This window comes from Patella vulgata, chromosome 2 (genome assembly GCF_932274485.2).
Source record: "Patella vulgata chromosome 2, xgPatVulg1.2, whole genome shotgun sequence".
Classification (NCBI taxonomy): domain Eukaryota; kingdom Metazoa; phylum Mollusca; class Gastropoda; family Patellidae; genus Patella; species Patella vulgata.
Window position 1 is genome coordinate 42,021,265 of NC_065880.2, and position 27,856 is coordinate 42,049,120.

Below are 27,856 nucleotides of genomic sequence, written 5' to 3' on the forward strand. Positions count from 1 at the left end.
TATTATGTTGGTAGAATAGAAAGATTTCATTGTGTACAGAGTTAGCTCCCCTTTTAAACATTTTTCACCTCTCTGTCCATAAACCAACTTGGATGATAAGATTCTGTTTATTTTCCATTTATTAATTATTGATGAATATTTTTCAGGCTATTGAAGTAGCTATGAAGTTATGACACAGTTTATGCAAGAAATTCCTATAAAATACTCTTTACGCATACAAACTAGTCATTGGTTTGAGTTTCTCTGCCTGTTGATGTAATGACCATAGACAACCCTTTTATTTAATAAGGGTAGGGTATCGTTTGATTTTTGTGATTCAAATGTTCATTTGTGATAAATCTGAATGTAGATTCCTTCCAGATTTTGAATCTGGTTTGATTGGTATACATCAATTAGAAATTTCAGATTCATTCATTTGAAATCATTGAATGTATAAACTAATCTACTTGGTTTCTGGGTTTGTGAATTGCTGAAAACTAGAAGTTGTATGCTGTATAAAAACTTCATTATTCTTCTATCTGATCAAAATATTGAATATTCGAATTATGTCAAGTGTCGACACTCATGTACAAAGGCCTTAAGAAGAACAAAAAAAAAAAAACAGAAACACCCATTTTATTTTATGTCATGACTTGTAAAAAGTTTGTTGTCAAGCTTCATGCATGCATGTAAATAAAAAGAAGTTTGTACAGTCCTAAAGGAATATGATGATTTTCTAGTTTGGTCCAAGGAAATAGTTAATAATAGTCTTATGGCACTTCATTTGTTTACATTTGGCACAATCTATACACAGTTTCATATAGAACTACTATATAGGCTCAATTACAACATTGTCATTGCTCTTTATACAATTAATTATCTCAAATTTTCAATATACATTTCTCTTTGAATCAGTTAATGACAATATTCTAGTGGTAATTTAAGTTGACTTGTAATATCTAAATCTAAAGCTGTATTTAGCAAACCCTTCAGTCAAAATGTGTTCTTTATTCTACCTCTCTGCCAAATCTTGTGAAATCAAAAAATAGTTTGAATATAAACTATCATGTAAAATAGGCAGTTTTATTTTTAGCCAGTCAGGAAGGACCCCCAATTAATACTGGAAATAGTATTGTTTGGAATACAAATATTGTTTATTACTTCTTGATAAAGATTAGAGAATTATAGTATAAACGTCAGTCACTAATAGACAATAATTGTATTCCATAGAATTGCACACTGTGTATATAATTCTGTGCAAGAAATATTTTAGAAATTAAATGTGGTTTTCAAATTCTCTCAGTATTGCCTCTATAGTTATTTGTTTGATATCTAAATATACATATAATTTGCGAATAACCTTAGATTTTGGATAAATTAAACATACATTATGCAAGAGCCAAATCTGCCAATTGCAGGTCTTTCTTTAGGCCTGAAATGTTTATCTAAATTATTAATTAGACATTAATTAACTTATCCAGACCATAATCAACTCTTGATGGCATCGCTAGCCTGCGATATTTACTGGATTATGATCCCATTTGCTGCTTGACTTCCATTTAATCATGAAATGGATGATCGAGACTATGTTTTTTATCGTACAGACTTTAGTAATGATGATCGAGGATAGGCCAAAATTTCAATCGCTTAATTCTCGGTTCATAATGGATCAATTTGACTGAAATTATCAGCAAATAGTCTTTACATTATCTAGTTTTTAACTATTATAGTGAGAACTGCCAGCTCTTTATCTTATCTCCCATAATGTATCTTTAATTCTATACTGTGAAACAATTGACTATAAATGAGTCACTAAATATATGATGTTATGGTGTGTTACAATTTGTACTGATTTGGTAAATGATATAGAACATTTTTTATACATAGCATAAAGTTTACACTACTATTCAATTTTGATGCAAAAAAACCCCCAAGATTGTAGCCCTGCTGTCCTCACAGGGAATATTATATTTTTTCAAAATAATTGCAAAAAATCAACAGGGATTAAACTAGGGGAAAGTGGGGTAGGAAGGGCACATTAACTTCAACCCTTCACAAATATAGCCACAATGAAGTAGTCTCATTTACCCACTATACTTTAGTTCACATGTGATCAAAGTTGTGAAAGGTTTTAGTAAAGGATATATTTTACCCCCAAGTTTCCAAACATCTAATTACAACATAGATAGCATTCTTAGAATTAGGTTTATAAATGCATAACTGCCAGTCATGAACATATGTGTTTCAAATAATTTGTCAACTTCCATAAATAAGTCTAGTTCATATTTGAGAATTGTACACTTTTTTCAGTATTATTGCATTTGTTTCTTTCAAAATATATAATTGTTGTAGTGTAGCAATATAATCCTCAAAATGTCTTTTAATCAACAGCTATGATTTATTTTTTATCATTATATGTGTGACGTTGTAAAATCATCAAATCCAAATCAAATATTTTGATGAACCTACATGGTTATGTTTATTTTGCGGTGTATATTTTTGATTCTTGATGTTCCCTTTGACACTTCCAATCAACTGGTTAATTGACATGCCATTTGCTATTGCCTGCACTTTCAAATTAAAATTATATTTGTATGTAAATGAAAAATTTATATAATGTCCATAAAATTTCAATATATTTGTGATTATCTGATCTACAGTCGATCATGGATCAAAGAAAAGGTTTCTAGTTTCTACATACATCCAGGACAAAACATCCAAATACTGAAACATATTTCAATTTGTTTTGCATGTACAATTATATTTTCTTTTTAATTTACATAAAGTTGAAACATAAAACAATACAAGTCACTACTGAAAAATGACCAATCCTTTGTTGATGTTCTGCAGATCATTGGCTGATACTCGGATTGTAGTGTATATTGATGCTGACTTGCTGCAGAGTCAGAAGATCTTGAATGGGTTTTACCAAATTTTTACGAGAGCGAAATAATGCATATCTGTTAAAAATCACAAAAGTTTCAGGTCACAATATGTACACAAAATATCATGTTCTTAAGATTGTTTCCAATATTTCTATAATATATGCCTGTGTAGCGGGTAGCTGTTTATACAACATGTAAATACCTGCACAAATTGGATTGAACATCCAGGGCTGAAACATGGAGTTATGGTTAATAATTTATAGTTGTATATAATAAAGAAACATCTTCCAAAATATACTACTACATCCTACATTTTGACATCCCACCGATGATGGAGGGAAAGGTGATCATAAATGCATTAGTCAAAAATATAAATACACAAATTATATAGTCACTTTACTATTATTATATTATATTTTTTACTCATTTTTATACACCCACATTTATGGTAAACATATATTGTCGTCACCTCTGTCCATTGTCTGTCATTTGCCCACAATTTTTCATGAACACTACACGTCTGAGTTCTTAACGGAATTTGTTTACATTTGTAGAGATTGTTCCATTGGTCACATCAAAGAACTATCAAAAATCTGATTTTTCAATTCCCAAATTGTGGAATTTATGTTTAGATAAGCAGTATGATTGCTCAATGCTTTAAAAAAAAAATAAATGTGCAATTTTCTGAAATAACCGTCAGCTCATTTGTATTATGTTATCTGACTTATGGGGAAAAAATGAGAAAATTAACAATTTATGTTTTTAAAAATGTAATATCTGTATTTAAATTATAAAGCTTACAAGAAAATAGATTCCACTCTTAACTTGGACTACATGTAAATAAAATTAGTCACTGTATTTGCTTAAAACCACTTATAGCATTTTCATTTTGATGCCTGGCAACCAATGACTTATCCATTTATCCAAGATGTGTTTTGCATGACATTTATTTTACTTACAATAAGAAAGTTGTTTACCTTATTTATGCTAATCAACATATACCTTATTTTTGATAACTATTAGTTACATGTACATCGATGATATTTTATTATTATATTGATCAAAATAACTGTTTTAATTGCTGATTATATCTAGGTTATTTTTTTATGTAAAAGCCATTAGTGGATGACCCTCACATCTTCCACATTATAATATAGGACTGTAAATCTTATTCATAAATATGGCTTGTTTTTATATGGATGATAAATTTATGACATTAATTTAACCCTCAGACTTCCGCCATGGGCATGCCTATATAAGCATTAGCTTTTTTATACACCCACATGGAAATGTGGTCGTATATTGCTGTCACCCCCGTCCGTTGCCCACACTTTCTTGTGAACACTCTACCGACTACATTTATTATCTGATTGTTTTGAAATTGATATATGTTGTTTACATTAGTGCGATTAAGAAGCCCATTTAATTTCAATAATTTTCGTTAATTTCTTCTGGAGTTATGACCCTTATTTCACTTTGTTGAACCTTGTGAACGCTCTAACAACAAAAGTTATCATCCGATCTGTATGGAATTTATATGCATCATTTAAATTAGTGAAATGAAGAAGCCTATTGAATTTCAGCAATTTCCGTTAATTAAGGCTAGAGTTATGGTCCTTGTTTCACTTTATTGAACCTTGTGAATGCTCCAACAACAGAAGTTATTATCCTTGTGAATGCTCCAACAACAGAAGTTATTATCCGATCTGTATGCAATTTATATGCATGAATTAGATTAGTAAAACAAAGAATCACATTGAATTTCAGCAATTTCTGTGGATTACTTCTAAATTTATGGTCCTTGTTTTACTTTGTATGAAATTTATATGCATTATTTGAATTAGTAAAATGAAAAAAACGGTCAAATTTCAACAATTTCTGTAAATTACTTGCAGAGTTAAGGCCCTTTGTAGAAGGTTGTGAACCCTCAAACGACAAAAATTATAATCTGATCTGTATGAAATTGTCTTGTAAATAAATGCCCCCAATTATCTACAAAAGAATAAATGTGCGACAACCCTTTACGACCGCTCGACGATTTAGCTGCTATCTTTATATCTTCCTATCACAGTTAATTTATGGTGCTACTATGCAATTATCTAATGTTACTAAATTTTGTCACTAAATTAACAGCCTGTGTGTATGTTGTGCAGAACTAAACCAACTCAGTCAGGAATGGTGATGATTTATCATTGATATTTGCTGGGTTTAATCACTGTTAATATGACTGTTCAGGACTAGTTATTCATAAATTATTTATGTAATTGATATGAAAAAATACTTAATGTGTGCTATATAATATGTTCTCTGCTTGAGATATATTTTTTGGTTTAATGGCTTGCCTTTATAGATGTCTTTATTACTAACAATATTTAAACAGATTATTTGACTAATATTAAGAGTAATGTTATTTACATATTTTGTTATAAATGTATTGTTTTAAATTTGTATTATCCGTCCTTGGAAATATTTCATTAATCAACAAAAATTGTCTAATCAAAGGCAAATATCAAAATTAATAAAATTTGGAGTTTTAAAGAGTATGTGCATTGTGGTTTTTAGTTGCAGTAATCAATAGAGGATACAGAAAAATGCTTAGCTTACAAAAATTTATTTGATGTTTATACTGCAGCAACCAGGAACTATATCTGAGGCAACATCCTGCAATGTTTCTGCATACCTAGTATGTCTATTCAATTGACAAGGTTCAGAATAGTTCAGATAGTGTATCTATTAGTGTTTGGCCTGAATTCAAATACTCGATCGCAGAACTCCTGTATTCGAATATTCAATTATTAGTCTGATATTGGGATATATTCAATTATTAGTCTGATATTGGAATATTCGATTACTAGTCGGATATTCGAATATTTAAATTTGATCTATCTTAGCTATTTTTTTTTAATAGGAATAACTGTTTATGTATAGGGATATATAGTTTCACTGAAATTGCATTTAAATCACAGATATGGGCTCAAGCAGTTGGTTCCTGACATGTTATTTGAGACTAGAACCTGTCAGCCAATCAATCATCACTTGCATCATCATGTAAACTGGAAATCTAATGAGCATCGAATTCCAATAGTCGCTAAATTAGCCATGTTTTATTTGAGACAGTGTTTTCATCGACAGGTTTAACTGTGGACAGAAGACACGGGTCCTACTAATCATCGACAAGAAGCGAAAACTAGGGCAGGTTTTTTGTCAATAGCGCCCACAGTAGGCTACTGCTAAAAGTTACATGGGGAAACTATAGCTTACCAGAAGCGTGCTGGAGGTTCCAAATGAGGGTAGGCATGGATCAACCTTTGGGCACTTAAAGGGGAAGGTTTCAATATATCTTAAATATATATATTGATAAATAATCCCCACTGTAACACAAGCAAAAAAGTTTTTGTAAGTGAGAAATTAATTTTTATTAAAACCGGAAGTGATGTAGTTGGTTCAACGCGCTCATAAGCATAGATTTGGCATAAGTTTACTGCTGTATTTTGTTCACGCTTCGTCGTTTGGATGAGAATCCGACCAAAGGGACTGTTTATTTGGATATTATAAATATGGAATTATGGGTTTTTTTAACGTTTAATGCACAGATCCTGTGCGTACATCACACTGACCGGTACGTTGTTGACCAATTCAACCCGACAACGCGACAAACTAACCCGACAATCGTCGCCTTCATTTTGTCGACAAAATACAATTATTATTGGTTTGTCGTGCCGCGAATTCAATCAGTGCGCATGGGCAAGCATTCTTCGGTTGGGCGTGGAAGCCTGTTGCGGCCAGAGGGGGGGGTGGGGGTGGATGGCCAAACGGTTAGCATGTGCGCGCTGTAGCCTATCTGTCATTGAGTTAACTGGTGGCGTTTCGATTCCCCAGTTGTACGTGACCAGGAGTAGGGTCGCCTGTCCAACCCCGTGGGTTTTCTCCGGACTCTCCAGTTTCCTCCCACTGCTAAAGACCCCTACGAGCAAGCGAATTATTGAAATAAAATTGAACCAAGTTTTAGTCCCGAAATGACCTAGTTTGTGTCGAGTGGACGTTAAACCCCATTTCTCTCTCTGTTACGGCCATTTCATAATCTCGACCAGACATCAAGGCGAGGTAGAGACAGTGCGAAAGCGCGAGGTAACAGGACAAGAATGCGAGCTTCCTAAGTTTCAATTCGTATGCATGTTCACTGATTACCAACAACAGCACAATTTTCCCTAAGATTACGAATCTGCAATAATCAACCTACTAATAATATTTCAACTCAAATCACATATTATGTTTTTCCGGCGTGTTTTTCCCATGGCAGTGGTGCGGGAAGGAGGGCCTGAAAAAGTCAGCCATTTATTCATTTGGAAGGGTCGAAAAACCTAGATCCCGTGTACACATTTGTGTGCACGTACAATTATACACCTAGACGGAGTTTGATATAACGGTATGCCGTGGCGCTGCTGTCTGGGCAATATTGCCCTCGTAGCACACTGTATGGCGTATGCCCGTCTTCATTAGCCCAGTCAGGCAGACCAATAGAAAGTTAAACCACATTTCATTTAATTTCATTTTCAAATCACATATCATTACATGTTGTTATTGGAACGTTCCTGGTGATAAAACGTTATTTTGTTAATAAGAAACTATAATGTTTTTATTAGAAGTTATAGATATACTTTTTATAAACAAAAACAAACATTTTGTGGACAGACGACGTTTATTTAAACTATAGCTTAGTTCATCAAGCAAGGTATTTTTCTGCATCAATGAATACGGGCTTACGCTTTGCAGTGTAGGCCTACTATGAGGTAAATTTTGCCCAGACAGCGGCGATACGGCCTACTCTTATTTCAAACTCCGTCTTGGGGTCCATTACGTGTACGCTTACATGGGACCACGGTTTCCCCCCCCCCCCCCATCAGAATTACTAGACACTGTTCCCTTCCATCCATGCACCACTGACAACGTGATACTAGATGGAAAAGCCAGCATGGTGACAAAAATAAACTTCTTAGGTACAGACCACCGTTATTTTAATCTCTGATGCAGGACGGAGGGCCTGACAAGGACAGCTGTCTAGTCGTTCGGATGGGACCAAAAACCGAGGTCCCGTGTACACATTGGCGTGCACGTAAAAGATCCCTTGACAGTTGGAATTCGATATAAGAGTAGGCCGCAGTGCCGCTGTCCGGGCAAAATTTCCCTCATGGCACACTGTAAGGCGTATGCCCGTCTTCATTAGCCCAGTTCGGAGCAAAACAGTAGGACGTTAAACCCCATTTCATTTCATTTATTTTAAACTCCAGCATATTTATCAAGCAAACTACTTTTCTGTGCCAATGCAGTGTGCTATGAGGGAAACTTTGTCTAGACAGCAGCTCCACGGCCTACTTTTATTGAAAATTCCAACTGACAAAGGTTGCATTACCTGGACATTGGTGAAGCCATTCTGGGCGCAGACCTTTTGGATAGTGACCCTGCAATATACTCCTAGTTTTTGTAAAAAGTCAGGGAAATTTGAAATTGGGATGTGGCCAAGAAAAAGCTTTAGCGTATTCCATAAAAGAAACTTGCCCCTACAGCATCGCAGTCTGATGCGGATACGAAGAACGACATTAAAGGAGCTAAATCGCTAACATTTTGGACCTAGAAATTGACAAAAGTGGGTCGCAACGCATATAATACTGTAATATGAATGTATATAAACTGATTTACATTCAATGGTTTCCGTTTTTACTCCAATTTCAAATCAGTTATGTTCGGCGAAATAAGCCAGCAGTCTCAAGCGAGTGCAAATTACTAGCATCTGGTTATTCGAGTCTACATACGCCGTTTGATTTGGTGCAATGTGTCTAGCCTCGTCCCTCGAGTCTCTTGATACAACTAGGGCTGAAGCGCATTATGGTACACGATTCGTGTACCAATGGTAAAATGGGGGGTTTTTGGTCTTAAATATTGGATATCAAAAGCCCATCTTTTTCTGGTAAGATCACAACATGAACGTTGATTTAATTTGACAAATAAATCGTGTTTTCAATGTTAAAGATTTTGGATGATATTGAGTTAGAGACTTGGCTACTTTAAACGATTTTTAGAAAAATCTAGAAACATCCTAAGAATAGGGGATTTAAATTTAAAATATTTTATAATATACTATTCAAAAAAAGTAGGGGATATTTGATTTTGGGGGCATAATACTAAAATATGCAAATGACTACGAAAAAAGTCACTATAGAACCTAACAGAAGAAACATTTCCAGTTACATGTGACGCCCAAACGCACCAATAGCTACCGCATGGAATGCAGGTGATGCTTGGGATCATCATGGGGGTCCAACCCAAGATTTGCACGACTCTGACTTTGAATGTTACAGTCATTGTGGCATTGAATTCCAGGGTGGAAACATCAGTTTAATTGTTTTAGTGACCAGAAAACAAATTTTGATATGCGTCGGCTTACCCAAAATGAAAGGTTACGTGCCCTTGGCATGCTACAGATCGGCACAACACAGGCGGTTGTGGCGCGGACGATGAATGTTTCTCAGTCTGTCATAAGCAGGCTATGGTCCAGATACCGTGATACACAATCTGTACAGGACAGACCACGCTCAGGTTGACCAAGGGCGACAACTCAAGCCAGGATCGATTTATCCGTACCTTGGCCTTGAGAAATCGTGTCATCACAGCAAATCAGATCAGCGCTCGTCTTCAAACAGACACTGGTGTGAGAGTGAGTGGCCAGACGATTCGGAATCGACTGCATAGGGGTCACCTTCGCGCCCGACGTCCTCGCGTGATCCCTTGTTTGAGAGATCATCACATTCAGGCAAGACGTCGTTGGTGTAGGGATCGTCAACACTGGGATAATCGACGCTGGAGCAATGTGATGTTTTCAGATGAGTCAGGGTTCACTGTTGATTTTTTGGACAGACGTAGGAGGGTGTGGCGTCGTCGAAACGAGCGCTTCCAAGACGTTAACGTCATCAGACATGATCGATTTGGGGGTGGTTCTGTTATGGTGTGGGGAGGCATCACTGTTGCTGGAAGAACGGCTTTACATGTTGTTGCAGGGCGTGTTACAGGCCAGTACTACCGGGACAACATCTTGGCAGTCCATGTTGTGCCGTTCGCACGACGTCATGGCCGCCGTTTCATCTTCCAGGATGACAACGCAAGATGTCACAGGGCCAGGATCGTTACAGGTTACCTCCAACAACAGAACATCACCACATTACCATGGCCATTTTGAAAATGTGCCCCATTTCAACCCCAAAAATTATCAGATACCAAAAATTCTTCAATTTTCGTTTTTTTTCCAGTCAATTTGTCCTAAGAAACACCCCTGCAGACCAGTAGCATTACGAAAAGGAGAATTATTGTCCCAACCCTGCTGAACTTCGCAAATAATCCGAATAAAACCTTATATATCTACCTCACTAATAGTTATAGCAAGATGGTGCAAAAAACATAGATTGATTTAACATATTATCTCTGCAATATTAACTGACCAGGTTCTTTAGCGCTATTAAAGGCACCTATTTGTTTAAATTATTCAATGCAGAACTGATATATATATTTTTTTTTTGGGGGGGGGGGATACTATTTAAAGATACATTATGTAAGATTAAGATAAAGAGCTGGCCATTCTTGCTATAATAGCTCAAAAATAGATAATGTAAAATGAAAATATTGAAAATTTCATTCAAATTACTTCATTCTGAGCCATGTTATCATTGTTTGTAGTTTTTACAAGATGTGTGCATTGTGATAACCATGGCACTGGTATATTCGAGATTTAGCCTCGCTTCCCCATTTTAAAATTAATTTTTTAAATGGCGAACCGTTCTAATCTAGTTAAAATCTCGAGTATCCGATGCCGATGCCACCGGGGGTTGATTATGGTCTTGTTTTGTTAATAAATGTCTAATTTAACAGTTTATATAACATTTCAGGCCTAAAGAAAGACTTGCAATAGGCAGATTTAGCTCTGTCATAATGCGTGTTTAATACACTTCGAATTTAGTGCACGTTTGGGGTTTCTTACGGGTGTATTTGCTTGTTTATCCACAGATTTGGACAAGAAACCATCGGTTCCAGTTTATATCTAAACCCACAGGGAAGTGGTCTAAATCTCATCTACGTCGATGTAAATTTCAAACTTTCCCAGGGGACGCTCAGCACGCCTCTGTAGGTTACACAGGATAAATTATTTATAAAACCACATACATGTGATAGATAATATTATGTCATGTAACCCCTAAAATTCGCCAAATATGAGTAGTGATGTTGTTCGAAAGACAGAACACTAACATACATTGCTAACGGCCCAATGGTATCATTCTATGTGAATTTATCAGTGGTTTCCAAAATGTTTTTACTTTAATACACCCGTAAGAAACGCCAAACGTGCACTAAATTCGAAGTGTATTAAACACGCATTATGACAGAGCTAAATCTGCCTATTGCAAGTCTTTCTTTAGGCCTGAAATGTTATATAAACTGTTAAATTAGACATTTATTAACAAAACAAGACCATAATCAACCCCCGGTGGCATCGGCATCGGATACTCGAGATTTTAACTAGATTAGAACGGTTCGCCATTTAAAAAATTAATTTTAAAATGGGGAAGCGAGGCTAAATCTCGAATATACCAGTGCCATGGTTATCACAATGCACACATCTTGTAAAAACTACAAACAATGATAACATGGCTCAGAATGAAGTAATTTGAATGAAATTTTCAATATTTTCATTTTACATTATCTATTTTTGAGCTATTATAGCAAGAATGGCCAGCTCTTTATCTTAATCTTACATAATGTATCTTTAAATAGTATCCCCCCCCCCAAAAAAAAAAAAAATATATATATCAGTTCTGCATTGAATAATTTAAACAAATAGGTGCCTTTAATAGCGCTAAAGAACCTGGTCAGTTAATATTGCAGAGATAATATGTTAAATCAATCTATGTTTTTTGCACCATCTTGCTATAAATATTAGTGAGGTAGATATATAAGGTTTTATTCGGATTATTTGCGAAGTTCAGCAGGGTTGGGACAATAATTCTCCTTTTCGTAATGCTACTGGTCTGCAGGGGTGTTTCTTAGGACAAATTGACTGAAAAAAAAAAAACGAAAATTGAAGAATTTTTGGTATCTGATAATTTTTGGGGTTGAAATGGGGCACATTTTCAAAATGGCCGCCAAAATATGTAAAAATCGCATTTTTAAGCTATTACTTCGGCAGATTCTGCTACTCTACATCTAAGCTCGGCTGTATGACGGTAAGTGATATGTACCCACGCCTATACTATTGCGATGCGTCACCGGTTTACTTATTAAGAAAACTTGTCGCTTTTAAAAAGAAGTTATCAAAATTGCATCTTTAGAAGCGTGTGTAGAATTTTCAGTGCAAAAACTTCGTACTTTATTTTATGTTACAGAATCGCAAAATTCATGTCATGCTCCCATAAATATCATTCGTTATTTTCATACTCTCATTAACTTCATACTAATATCACGATTCACCAACTTTAATGCTCTCCCTGAAGCCACAGAACGCTATTTATATTTTTCGGAAAATTCTTTAAATTTTGATTTTTGGCTGTTTTTGTTTTCCTTTGTTTTGACTTTACACAAATTTTATTGTCTGCAGAAGTTAACGAACGAAAACAAAAACCATTTTTATGGTGAGTCATCAACGGTCGTTAAACAGCAGATATGATTCAAATATTGTCATGTTAATAAATGTCCAATTAACAGTTTATATAACATTTAAGGCCTAAAGAAAGACCTGCAATAGGTAGATTTAGCTCTTGCAAAATATATGTTTAAAGGAGCTAAATCTCTAACTCAATATTTTCCATAATATTTGAAATTAAAATCACGGATAAAATTCAATATTGATCAATTTCAATCAATATTGGTGTTATCTTGACGTGAAACTAGATGATCTTAATATCCAATGTTTAAGACACAAATAACATTTTATAATCAGTAGTGTACTCTCTGGTTTCGGGTGCCATTTTGTAATGAAAAAATAAAAAGATATCCTACAACACAATGTGGAAGTAATTAGTAAAGGCTGATTCACAAACGACAAAATAATAATTTAAAAATCGTGTAGAATGCACTTAGCAGGAGTAAACGACTGCCGTTTAATTTGAACTGTTCGCGTAATTCACCGAACAGAATTGATTAGAAATAACCTTTTTTCTTTTTTTTTCAAAAATTGAATATAAATCACTTTACAAATATTATATTCATATTACATTAATATCTGCTTTTAGAACCATTTTTATATATTTCAAGGTTCCAAAAAATAGAGTCATACGCCCTTTAATAAGAACCCATTGATGTATATTTAGGTAAATTTTTATTACATTTTTGGCAGTTTTGTTTGGTTCGTTTTAACTTTTCCATCAAAGGAGCAAATCCCCGGGATGGAGGACAGAGTTTTATTTTCTACGCCAACCGTTCTTTTAGTTAACAATATGCACGTAGCCCGATAGTTTTATCTGGTAGAAATGGTATTTATTGTACGTGGCACAAAAATACACCTCGATTCCGGCGTAAAAATCACACTTACCGTGGACTAGCATTTGACATGTACGCCCCCTTTCGGGTCAACCTTGAATTTGGAAAGATGAATTGAAAACAAAAGTGGGGAGTGGGAGATTATGCAATATGAACGTCAGTGTTCAAACACGTAAGTTACCTTTTCCAGAGTGCCCCCGCTCCCCCCCCCCCCGCTCACAACAATCAAAATACTCATTGGCATTATTCATTTGTTTTATAGTATGAAGAATGATAGCAAAAGTGGCGAAAAATGTCACTGTGGTAGTGGGGCATGAGTATTGCTACTCACGTACTCATTATCACCTGGCCCGTGCTCCAAATGTCTAATTTTGCATTGTAGAAGCCTATTCCATTTCCCTCGTAAATAGTTCTTGTGTTATTTTCATTGGACTGTTTCAGTAATCATCGGCTAAAACGTATTGTCAGCTCTATACATAAGCCAGGACGGAAGAAAGAAATGTTATGAAAACAAGAGTAAAGTGTCTCTAGTTACCGAGTGAACAGGTAGAAAACATCAGTTATATGTGTACAGTGCTAATACGACATGTTATAAGTGGCATCACTTGGGTTTCACTATAGGGAGTGATTGGTACCAACCGTATCCCTACCGCAGCATTTGGCTTTCATTTACACAGACGCGTAGCTTGTGGTGTATATAAAACACATCATATAATAATGTTTTGAAATGGTGTATCTGCTTGGCAGAGATTACAGGCGAATCTGGATATGTAAGTATTATCATGTATATTTCTTCATATTATACATGTACCAAAAATTATTGTTTATTTACCGTCATGTTCTAAAACGCAATAATAACCCTGTTCATTCATCGTCCAAGTTTACAGATTTCCATTCATTTGCCTTTTGAATAACCAAAATTTTACTGAAATATGTTCCCTTAATCTCGGGAAGATGAAAGGTATGCTTTTTACTATTTCAGTCTATGTCCTAACCACAACTTCGAAACTTGCCAATTAAAATAACTAGAACTTGTTAATGAGAATTAAGAAAATAATTGCCGCTTTCTGTGGATTTTATATGTTGATCTGTTTTGTAAGATGACACTCTATCTGTAGATAAATCCTGTGTTGAGACACAGTAATGTAACTTAAATTAGTAAACAAGCCGACTTCGAAAATACCCCATTACTAGATGAAACAGCATATCAGATCAACCCAATTCATTACTCTTATTTTGACATAAATCAAACAATCTTAGTTACTGTAATTCACCAAGAAGTTGGATTTCTGAAAATCCGTGGATATATATTTCTCATCTATTTGTGAACAGACGAGAGTTATTGCTAAGTTGGAATATCATCCTGTACTGGGAGCTCAGTGAGTAAGACGTTGACTCGCTAACCTGGGGATTATTTGTTCGATCCTGGTGTTGGCCGAGAAAAATCACCGGGATTTTCCGGTGTTCGGATGGAACACATTGGCTTGCACATAAAAGACCAATTGGCAGTTGGAATTCAACATAAGAGTAGACTGTAGTGCCGCTGCCCGGACAACATTTTCCTCATAGCATACTGTACGGCGTATTGGTCGTCTTCATTAGTCCAGTCGGAGCAGAACAGTGGGACGTTAAACTCCATTTCATATTTTTATATCATATACATTTTAGTAAGATAACGGAAAAGATAGTAAGTGGAGTGGGAGACCTGAATTAATATATTATGCTATGTTTCGAATATGCACAGTGGAATATTTCCCAGATTATGAAATGCATAAGGCACTATAATAAACACTCCTAATTTGTGGAATCTCAGAATATATACTCTGCAGTTGTCATGATGAACCACCAGTATCATACGTGAGGATGCTCTGGTGTACCAATTTCATGCCATTGGGCCAATTCACGTCCTGGGTTAAGGTGGCCTAGTGTTTAACACCAGTTAGATCAGTGTAGCACCACTCTGTAATCAATCCGAGTTAAGGTCTGTGGTGTTTAGGTTGTGTTAAACATGGATATATTTACAAAACATGAACACCAGTGTCGTATCTGTGTTACCCAAACACTAACTTATACCTGAGCCTAGTTCCTTAACTTCCTGGAAGCGGTTAATTTTCCCCAATTACCTTTCTTTTGGTGTATTGTTTTTAGTTGGCCAGCTCATGCAAAGAATTGAATGCGTTAGAACAGAAGACAAAAACAAAGTGTAACATTTAAAAATAACACTAGTGTTATAGTTTTTTTTTATTTTCCACCAGTGTTAACACTGATATTAAAATAGTGCTAAATCGAGAGGCTCAGGTTAAGGCGCTGAAAAGAACACTAGTTATACACTACTACAACACAACCTTAACACAAGCGTAACCCGGGACTTGAATTGACCCAGTGTAACATTTAAAAATAACACTAGTGTTATAAGTGGTTTTTTTTAATGTCCACTGGTGTTAACACTCAGTTAGACACTGGTGTAAACACTAGTGCTAAATCGAGGGGCTCAGGTTAAGGCACTAAAAGGAACACCAGTTATACACCACTACAACACAACCTTAACACAAGCGTAACCCGGGACTTAAATTGACCCATTGTATAAAGTAATTTCTTTTTAAAAATAGAATCAAATATCTCTTTGGCGTTATTACAGCATTGTGCAATTGATAGAAACGTTTGTGGAGCTCTCGTGGCAAACATTTTTGCCATACTATACTGATTTCCCTTTACGAATGACAAAGGATGATATTTAAAGAAGTTTATATTCTTGGTGTTATCTGCTGTGGTCCTCCCGTTTCAGCAGCTGTACCAGATCAGTAGATGTTCGGTGTATTGGCATGTCAGCATGATCTAGTATGCCTTGACTTGCAAAAATACAGCTATCATAATACCGTCAAATAGATAAAATACTAAATGTGTGTTTACTTATCACTGGTATGACAAAAAACTTACAATATTTTGTCTTGGTATTATCTGTTATATAATTTACATTGGGTATGTCATATTAACGTATGCTTTATGTTCTCATATATTATATACCTTTTATTCATGTAATTTTCTTGGTTTTCTCATTAGATTTCTCGTCCCGGTTTTCCATTATTTACAATCCTTGGTTCGTTGGTGAAAGCAACCTAATGTTAAGTGAACAATTTATTATTCAAGGGCATTGTAAATAAAACAGATAAGGTAAATTAATAACTAATAGATCATCAGTAATCATACTAAAGAAGAGTTTCGACAAACGGCTTACAAGGGACTCAGTATTCAACATTTTAAACAATTTGCTAATCTGATGTGCTATTTTGGATGTCAGTTATTCAATTTGCTTCTTTTTTTTCTCTTTTTTTTCAAACACCGCATTTGAGAAATGTGCGAGTTTGTAATCATTATAATACAGTAAATGAATGGAAATTCGGTTTAACGTCCCACTGTTCTGCACCAATGTTCGGTTTTATATAATTGTTTAACCACCCATATAGCTGTATCAATTATAAGAAAGACAAGAAAGCCAAATTGTTCATATTGTTTATAATGTCAAAAATACGTACTATCCTGAGGAGAAAACAAGTTGGTTAAGGTACTGGTGCAAAAGTCACACATGTCTAGAACCGGGTGGGACCACGTCTGGCTTCGAAACAAGCATTATACCGGCGTCGCATACTTCGTACCAGATTACATTTTGTCATATGGGAGATTTGATTCCACTCATCCAGAAGAGCCATGTCATGTTCACGAAGTTCTCTCGACGACGGGTTATTGTTTCTGCACACACATACACATAATGTCCCACAGATAATGGCGTTTGGTTAAAACATCAACATGTAGGGGGATAGAAGGTAAAATATTATCTACAGGAAGTGGGGTAGTGGTGTAATATATTAAAATAATATACGTTCTATTAATTTTACATACAAGAACTTATTGTCACACTGTACGATATTAGTTAACACTAGAGATTGCATTTGATTACCATACTTAGGGATCATCGACAGTATTGTGCAGAAAACAAAACCACAAATAACAATCGGTGAGATCACTTTTTCAGCAAGGCATTTTAATAAATAAATTCGAAATGAGAGTTAAAGAAACAGCATTCTGGGTACTGTGATCACGGGGTCATCATCTGGAAACGTGTATACATTATATTTTATTTCATCTGTGATTATGTCTATCACTTAACTTTTAACTCGTGTAAAGCGTTTCTGAAACGAATGTGTAGAACGCTATATAAAAATAAATTATTATTATTATTATTATTATGTGATGTATACGATAGACTGTTCGCCGCTCTGTGAAAAAAAAACCGTAAAGTAAACAAATGATAACTTTATAAGTAATTACTGTTGCAAACATTAACACATTGTCATGCATCCAAAGTAAACATTTAATAGGGACATTAATATAAAAGTTGTACCTGTGATGTCTTTCTGTTCATTCTATTAAAAAACGTTATGTTCTCAGAATAAATTTGTAACAAATGTTTTTTTTCTTCTGGAATCTTGCTTTCAGAATTTATTCCCACGGAACCCAAACTTACGGAATTTAAATCGAGTTGCTGGGTTTTGATTTTAGAATATATTAAGTCAACGCCTATTGCGAAAGGGTATTACACATGGGCGAATCCAGCACTTTTTGGACCGAGGAACTAATCAACAGGGCCCATGTCTTTAACGCCACCCCAATCACAAGAGCATTAAGAACTCAGTGGAAAGGGTATTTCCCGCTTTTAATTGGCAGATTTTTAGTAAATATTTAGTTATTTGATCGTTGAGTTACCTTTATTTTTAACACAATAAGTCCCACCACCCGCACGACCAGCGCTTGTGCTAGTTAGTTTATTCCTTATATCAGCTTCAGTCACTAAAATTTGAGTACACGAATTTAGCATAAAACAAACAAATTATCTGATGATTTACATATCTAGGGCAATCCATTTAAATTAGGTCATTTCTCACAAAGACTATCGCAGAAAGGATGTACAAAACACCAGTACCAAGATGATACAAGTAAAACTGTTAGCAGTAAATCTTATCCTACAAGATAAACCCCACTCATGCTCAGCTTGTTTTCTGATGTAGAATTTTATCTGTTTATAATGTCTATAAGTATACAATTATAATAAGAAATTGGGTCAAAAACCTATTGAACTATATCCATATCTCCCCCTTGACGACCTATTACGGTCGTTTAGGAATAGATAGATCGCAGAACCATCTGTTCTTCTTAAACAGGGAAAGGATTACGATTTGATCTTGTTTTCATATTAGTCTGGCATATGGAAATCCTCAATTGAAAACAGCAATATACCTATATAAACCTGTAGATATTCCTATATGTATTATATATCAACAATCTAATAGTATATCAAACATAACACCAAGTGTCTGGAGTACTATCCCTATAAGAACAGTTGTTTTTACTTCTTTGCTATAATAAGTATAATACCAATATTCTCTTGAGGGTTACTAATATAATGTATTATAATACTATACTTATTTCCAAATCACCCATTATCTTCAAGCAAGGGATGTAATTAATATGCCATTACTAACCTGTTACTACCCTTTATGGGCCAAGATTTTTAAGTAATGATTAATTATGTCTGCATATTGTAATCACTAAGTGTTTGGGTTGTTTAAGGTACATCACCTGTGCTACTGACGTATTCAACTGAAAATTATTTATAAAAATGACTGACAGGCCATAGATTAAGCACCGACTCGACCTTATATATTCAACACACCGTTCTGTTCTTAACATATTTTCTTTTACTCAGGTTTAAAAATTATTCCAATTTTTAATCCAAATGTTTGGTTCTTGGGTATATAGCATTATTTTGATTATTCGCATACATCTCAAATTTGACACAAAATTCCAGTCATCTATGCTCAAACTGATCAAATGTAGGAGTTGTGTTTGAAACTATATATATAAAATGTTCCAAATTGTCATTCGAAATTGGTTGTCAACGATCTGTTAAATTCTCACCGTGCGTCCAGTCATTATTAATATGAGACTATATTTGCCTTGTGGGAGGATATAAATTCAACACGTTTAAAGATTTCAGAAAAAGAACTACATCGGTCATACAATGTCATTCATATAATATAAAAGAACCGCCGTTGACAGTTGAATATAAATTTAACATATTTAAAGATTTTAGAAAAGAACTTCATCGGACGTGCAATGTCATGCATTTAATATTTTTAGTCTGATGTAGTCGTTCGGATGGGTCGAAAAACCGAGGCGCCGTGAACACTTTGGCACCGTTGGCAGTTGGAATTCAATTGCTGTCCGGCTAAATTTCCCTCATTAAACACTGCATGACATATGGCCGTTTTCATTATCCTGCAGGTAGATGCAGAACCGCATTTTGTACGGGCGCATTTCTTGGTGTTCATCTACATTAGTCTGCAGTGTTTTGTATATATTGTGTGGAGGCTGTTATACCTGTTACAGATGGTTCAATGATTGTATCGTTACATTCATCTATCAACACAATAGATCATCTTACTAATACCGTGTACCTTACTCCACCTTTACACAGCATACCCTTAACATATACTATTGCTTATAAAACGCATCACTAACTAGACAGCATTAACCTATATAGTACATGTATTGTATTCAGAGTATTATGTAGAGTTGTTACATCTTGGTCGAATAAAAGATAGTGGTCAATTATGCCCGAACGGTTGCTCGTTGATCGTTTTTTCGCTCCACAGAAGCTGTTCCTTGCCAGCCCCTCCGTCATTACATTAATGACAAATGCTAAGTAGTCTGGGATATTCCGAAGAACTTTCTCGGCCAACACCGGGGTCGAAATTGACCTCAACACCCCCACCCCAGCCCAGATAGTGCGCTAATGCCTTACTCACGGAGCCATGATGGTTCCCAATACAACTTTCCTAACCATTAGTAAAAATCAGTGTCCCGTGGGCGATTTAGACAAACGTGAGCAGTAATACGACACTTCAAGACAACCCAACATGAGCCTAAATACTAAATGTATTGTATTCTTAGTGTTATGTAGAAGTTGTGACTTCTTTGTTGGATGAAAGGGGGCGGTCAATTTTGAACAATAGCTGTGTGAATTCGCAAAATGAAGTTAAACATTGATCTGTTTTAAAAGCATTGATTCAACTTTTTCTATTCTATAGTCAGGAACTGGAATACTATTTACTATTAACTGCGATGTTTGGATAAAGAGACGGTTCTTAGACGAGTCAAACAAATTGTTGTTTGAACATGGCATATTGGTATCAGAGTTAACCTTTAAGCTTCCCTTCATAAAATTGTCGGATAAAAGTTTAATGACACTTAATAAGAGTCCAAAAGTTTGTTTATTTTAACAACTTTAAAGAATATACGATTATACCACAAGTAACGGTATTACCACTAAACAGAAGGGAAGTTAAAGGTTGAAGAAATAGTGACAAACAAATGTTACATCTATCAGTGGTTGGAAGGTTATTTTTGTTTAATGACAGACAACAATGAAGTTGGTTGTTTATATGCTATCAGTTGTGGTTCAGTAGTATAGTGTAGATAAATAACATGTAAATATCACTTTACTTATCACTTAATAAGATAACAATCAATTATAGTACCAACCGATGATGTATGATACTTACCGTCTCAACACAATTAAAGGTTAGTTTCTATTATTTCTCTCAGTATATGACCTTTTGTTATTGTGCGTATGTTTATACCATGGAGCGCATACCAACTTCATTGGTCTTTGTAATTAACCATTCTACAATAAATGTTTAATATTTTATACACATCACTGTAATATCGTCTCATATGTATCAAATGTTGGTGCCTCTGTTCAGTCTGTTTTAGTTGTCATAAGACGCGCCCAATAACTGACTTAATCAAACACACAACCACACACACCACCACACACACACACACACACACACACACACCTGCACAATACCTACTTAAAACCATGGTAGGTAATTTAAAATTTCGTATGCGGTAATTCTGAATTATCTATCACCGCTTATTGGATCTGTGAGTTTATGCATACATCCGTTAGAGCATGGTATTCGTATGTGATCAGACTATATGATTGACAAATCCTACCCAGGACGCAATATTATCCGTCTAGGGAATTACATAGAATCTTTAAGGGACATATGGAATTGAGACTTTCCAAATCAAATCCCAGTTTTCTAATTAGTTCAGATCATTTGATGAGATAAATGATTACCAATCCTTATTGTCTGTTTGTTTGATGAATCTTCAAAGCCCAATCTTAATAAGAGAATATGATTTTCTTGCACGCAATTCGAGTTTGATATCAATTTTGCATTTTAGATAAATAAAGTAATAACAATATTCGGTCAATACAAGTCTGCCAATTCTTCATGAATGTTAACTACATAAGCACAGTCTTTTGAGATATACTAGCACCCCCCACCCCCCACGTGGTCCAGGAGAGAGAGAGAGAGAGAGAGAGAGATGGAGAAATGTGGTTTAACGTCCACTCGACACAAACTAGGTCATTTCGGGACACATGGTTCAATTTTATTTCAATAATTCGCTCGCGCCTAGGGGTCTTTAGCAGTGGGAGGAAACCGGAGGTAAAAATAATAATGGTCATCTGTTGCAAAAGGTTTGACCCCGTAAATTTGTAGCGGGTATCCATACGAGTGAAAATCAACTGGTCAGATCGGGCACTGCTGTGGCATATAGCCTAAGCCGCACCTTAAAGTACCCCTCAAGGGGCCAAAGATTAGGTCATAAGTTACATTACTGAAATTTTCTAGAAGCAAAGGTATCACAAGTCTAACCAAAATTTCCGGGGCTTCCCCACGCGAGACTACGCCCAATATCTCGTCACGGGGCTAATAATATGGTCATCAGTTACGTTGGCTGAAACTTAACAGAAACAAAGATCCATACTTGGAAAACATAATTTTCAAAAAATCTAACCAAAAGTTTGGGGGCTTTCCCCATGTCAGATCGCTCTAAAGTCTGCCAGACCACGACCTAAAACGGGGCTAATAATAATAATATGGTCATCAGTTACATGGCTGAAAGTTAACAGAAACAAAGATCCATACTTGGAAAATTTAATTTTCAAAAATCTAACCAAAAGCCTGGAGGCTTTCCCTAAGTCAGATTGCTCTAAAGTCTGCCCGACCACGCCCTAAAAATGGGGATTTTTGTGAGGCCTTCAGTTACATGGCTGAAACTTAACATAAATATTTATCAGTGCATGTATAATGTGATTTTCGGAAATCTAACCATAAATATTGGGTCTTTCCTCAATTTATAACTTAGCACCACCCCGCCCCCTCTATTTAAAGCTTATAAAAATGGAATATCAGTGATACCTTTTTGAACCGCAGCAGGATTCAATATACTAACACAAAGTAGAACATATATTTGTTACGTATGTGAAACCCTCAAATGAGAAATGGTATCAGGTGTTGTTAAAAGAGTAAGCATATCATACCCAATTCAAAGCACACTGCATTAATAATAGCTAATTGATTAGATAGTTAGGATTAGTCTTGAATTTATGTCCTCAAACGTTCTTTTTCCCTTTGTGGCAAATTACAACCCCCGTTCAACAATCATTCAGAGTGTTATTCAATATCTTACAGCATTGTGAAAAAAAACCCAAACAAATAAATATTTTAAGCATATTATTTATTGGAATGGTGTAATATGGAGCTTTGCTTCTATAGTTTTTGCTTTTTCTGAATCTTTGATATTGAGTAACCATCTAATGGATTCTGAAAAATGTTAGCGACAGATGAATTCTTGAATTTATGAAAACTATCCATTTACATAGTTTTAATACACTATACAATTTTGGCCTGAAGAGACCTGTGAAGCCTTTTTATACGTCCACATATAATGTTGCCGTCGCCCCTGTCTGTGTGTGTGTGGGTGTGTCGCCTACAGGCCACAATTCTTAAGTGATCATCTTGAAACTTTACATACTTATTCCTTATACCCTAAGGATGATCCCTATTGGTGCATGCCCGACCCCCAGGGGCAGAGCCACGCCTATTTCTTGTATTTGTTTGTTTGTCGTCTACAGGCCGCATTTCTTAACGTATCATCTTGAAACTTTGCATAATTATTCCTTCTATCCTAAGGAACATCCCTATTGTTTGTGGTGAATGCCCAACCCCCAGGGGCAGAGTCACGCCATTTTCTTTTTGTATGTCTGTGTGTCGCCTATAGGCCACAATTCTGAATCAATCGTCTTGAAAAATTTTCGTATGAATTCCTTATATCCTAAGGATGATCCCTATTGTTTTTGGTGGATGCCCGACCCCAAGGTGCAGAGCCACGCCCATTTCTTGTATTTGTTTGTTTGTCGTCTACAGGCCGCATTTTTTAACGTATCATCTTGAAACTTTGCATTATTATTTTTTGTACCCTAAGAAACATTCCTATTGTTTTGGGTGCATGCCCAATCCCAAGGGGCAGAGCCACGCCCATATTCTTTTTGTGTGTCTGTGTGTCGCCTACAGGCCACAATTCTTAATCGATCGTCTTAAAAAATTTTCATATGAATTCCTTATACCCTAAGCATGATCTCTATTATTTTTGGTGCATGCCCGACCCCAAGTGGCAGAGCCACGCCCATTTCTTGTATTTACTTGTTTGTCATCTACAGACCGCATTTCTTAATGTATCTCCCTGAAACTTTGCATACTTATTCCTTCTATCCAAAGGAACACCCCTATTGTTTGTGGTGAATGCCCAACCCCCAGGGGCAGAGGCACGCCCATTTTCTTTTTGTGTGTCTGTGTGTCACTTACAGCCCGCAATTCTTAATCGATCGTCTTGAAAACTTTTTTATACTTATTCCTTATACCCTAAGGGTGACCTCTATTATTATTTTTGGTGCATGCCCGACCCCCTGGGACACAGCCACGCCCAATGTTTGTGTGTCTTGTGTTTCGCCTACAGGCCGCAATTTTTAACACATCCTATTGAAACTTTGCATACCTATTTCTTATACCCTAAGGATGACCCCTAATTTTTTTGGGGTGATTACCCAACCCCCAGGGGCAGAGCCACACCCATTTTTGTTCTTTGTATCTCTGTGTTCCCGACCCCCAGGGGCAGAGCCACGCCTAATTTTTGTGTTTATCATTTACAGGCCGCAATTCTGAATGTATCAACTTGGTACTTGGCATATGTATTCCTTATAGCCTATTGGCGTCAACTATTGATTTTGGTGAATGGCCCGACCCGAAGGGGCAGAGCCACGCCTAATTTTTGCCTTTAGCGCCCGAAGGTCACAATTCTGAATGGATTATCTTGGAACTTGTTATACCTATTTCTTATACCCGAAGGACGGCAACTATTGATGTTGGTGCACGACCCCTTCCTCAACCTCACCCCATGCCCTTTCTGCGGTGCCACACTCACTTTTTATTGATATTTTGTCTGTAAATGATATACATGTTGTAATTATTAACAGATTTGGATCCAATTTGGAATGATCCAGCGTAGGGTTGTACCTACATATATTGGTGCATTTCCAACACCAAGAGCCACGCACAATTTTTGTGGTTTTTGTCTACATACTGGAATTCTAAATGGATCATCTTGGAACTTGGCATATTTATACCTTATACTGTAAGGATAGCAACTATTTATTTTGGCGCATGTCCCGACCCCCAGGGGTGTGTACCCCCCCCCCACATTTTTGTTAGTGTTTATCGGTAAATACTCTACACGTTGCAATAATTAACATATTTTGTTCAAATTCATCATATCAATCATTTCAGTAACAGGGTGGTACCTATTTATATTGTTCTATATCCAACCCCCAGGGGCAGAGCCACGCCCATTTTTTGTATTTATCGTCTACAGGCTGCAATTCTGAATGGATCATCTTGGAACTTTGCATAAATTATTCCTTATACCGTAAAGACAGCAACTATTTATTTTGGTGCATGCCCCGACTCCCTGGGGCAGTGTCACACACACTTTTTTGTTAATATTTTGTCTGTAAATTTGGCAAAACAAACGCGTAGCCTTCTTTGCCTCTTGTCATATTATAGCCATTTCATATTTCATTCTCTTCATTTTAAAAAGTCCCATACCAATCAAAGCAGGAATGTGGACGTATATTGCAGCGTTAGCGATGCTCTCGTTCGAGTATGCAGGTATTTTTGACTTTGGAACAAATTATTAACGAAGGTGCTGCTAGCCAAAGAACAGGAATCAAACTATTCAATAGTTCGAATTTGGCTCGATAAACCATTAATTTATTTTTAACATTGGATTTGCAGCCAACCTCCTAGTAATGTAGTCAATACAATTTCAGTTCCCTCTGAAAAATACAATATGGACGTACATGGGGTGGTTTTACTCCACCACCAAGACCCCCAAGACCGTTTATACGCCGTTAAGACTGTATTCAGTCTACCAGATTATAGTAGCAAGAAAGACCGCTGCCATTCACACAATGGTATTTGTAGTGTATATCGAAACCTTCACCTGTACACATGCTTTCCACCTACACTATCCAGAAAAGCTACAATTACTGATAAATATGATACATATAGTTAGTAAAGCTAATCTATATATATATAGGTATATGTAAATAAACAGCAGTATGTAAAATCTACTGATATAACTATAGGTAATATACAATAAACATGGCAAATAAATAACCAAATATCAGAGTTCGTTTTGACAAAGATCACCAATACTATCTGTTACAAATAACAACAAATAGTCTACTATATAGTGTTTTATATTACACGGTCTACCGTAGACTACAGGTAGCTATCTCTTACTATACTGGTAACTAACACATGAACATCTAAATAAATATACAATGAGGAATGTCTGTAGAAGGAATGGCTTTCTGACTTGGTATCATACTGAATTTAACGAAACCAAGGAGGTAATAATGGTGCCATTATCTGTTGGAAATGGCGAGGAAATAAGAACAGATTACAATAATAAAATATCTTTATTGTATTCTAGAAATCCGATATTTCTCCCCCAAAGACATTTCTGTATTTAGCTACACATATAGATCCTTTTCTACAAGATACAGCTCTTCTTTGTATGTGTGTGGAGGGGGGGGGGTAGGCAATGCTGGACAAGAACTTAACCACGGAGTGACAGGTGCTTAGGTGGGTGGGGTTAATGCTTGACATCAGCAGGGAAAACCTTTAAAACATCTCAACAATATCATCTTAAGTTTGGAAACCTGGCAATATTAATGACGATGGCTGGGATATTGGGTATTATTTACAAACGCATTATTTATGATCAGTCCAACTTTAACAGAAATGTGTAATATCGGACTTCCACTATGTTATATCAACGTGGAAACATTGTTAGACACCATGTTATATCAACGTGGAAACATTATGTTAGACATCAACGTTCACATGTTGATATATACTGTATGTATTTTGTATATTTCATCAATACAGCTGCAACCTGTATAGATATAGGGTTAATTTGGTACAAACCAACCATGTTTATATAATATTCATAATATAAATGTCAATATATACGTAGTAGTTTGACCTTAATATCGTAAACAGAATATTTAGCAGGTTGGTAATTATTTATATACATATATCAAATATATACCACGCGAAAATCCAACATGCATGTATGCAGATGCAGATAAGCTATTTATTTACCGAAGTTTGTTGTTGCTCTGAATTCTTTCAATGGACTTTGTATTTTAACTACTGGTTATATCAGATTGGGAAGGACTAGCCGGTGTCGTACTCGAGGCATATCATGGGTAATATTAATATAGCACAATATAGCACTTTTATTATAACTTTGTTGCCTAAGTCGAGGACATTGGTGGCAATTTTGTAGAAGAGGACAGGTTTTTAGGTTAATTTAAAACAATATTCTAGAGTGGGATAATCTAGGTTGCAAAACAAATCAGAAAAAAACCCATTATTTAATCGATGTGAATTCAAATTTATCGGCCAACCTTCCGTACCACTTACGTCGATCCAATCAATTAAGAAGAATAATTAATTAATAATCGTACATGAACTTTAAAAAGCTAAACCTACAATAAAATAGCAAGCATTGATTTGACATTTATCAGAATAGAATGTGCACGATGTCGAGGTGTTTACAAGAATTCCATTGTGTAAATCAAAGTAGTAGAGGAGATTTAGATAGTTATACGCCATTGAAATCAAGGTAAGCTGTGTGGTATCTAATTGAAATCAGATTTTTATTGTCAATTTTATAATGTCGGGTGTACTTGTTTGTATTGAGTTGATTAATTGTGGTAGACCTTAGAAGATAAAAATATAGATGGGATAACATGATATCAGACCGATGACATTTTTCATTGAGACTTCCAAAAGCAACTAATTTCCGGTATAATTGAATTTTATTTTATTTGTGAGCGGTGGCACAATTTGAAATAGTTCGGTACCTGTTTCTCAATCAAACATGCGCACCACAAACTGTAATAGAGCCTCTTCGAAGATGCTGAGTAGTAG

The 27,856-nt window shown here is 35.6% G+C and overlaps 2 protein-coding genes across 5 annotated transcripts in view; both read left to right on the plus strand.

Moving 5' to 3' along the window:
* Window positions 1-5,387, plus strand: part of LOC126810931 (beta-1,4-N-acetylgalactosaminyltransferase bre-4) — a 30,270-nt gene extending 24,883 nt beyond the window's left edge. The window contains exon 8 of the mRNA XM_050536332.2: window positions 147-5,387. Within this exon, the coding sequence (XP_050392289.1) occupies window positions 147-173 (27 nt within the window). The 3' untranslated portion in view covers window positions 174-5,387. The remainder of the gene's footprint in view (window positions 1-146) is intronic.
* An 8,464-nt stretch (window positions 5,388-13,851) lies between these two features.
* LOC126810930 (arrestin domain-containing protein 2) overlaps window positions 13,852-27,856 on the plus strand; it is a 106,353-nt gene continuing 92,348 nt past the window's right edge. Inside the window, exon 1 of one of the 4 annotated variants that reach the window (XM_050536328.2) lies at window positions 13,852-14,152. In XM_050536328.2, the coding sequence (XP_050392285.1) occupies window positions 14,151-14,152 (2 nt within the window). In that variant the 5' untranslated portion in view covers window positions 13,852-14,150. Of the gene's footprint in view, window positions 14,153-20,998; window positions 21,021-27,028; window positions 27,130-27,197; window positions 27,549-27,856 lie in introns of those variants that run through there. The other 3 variants (XM_050536331.1, XM_050536330.2, XM_050536325.2) reach the window with 3 other exon arrangements.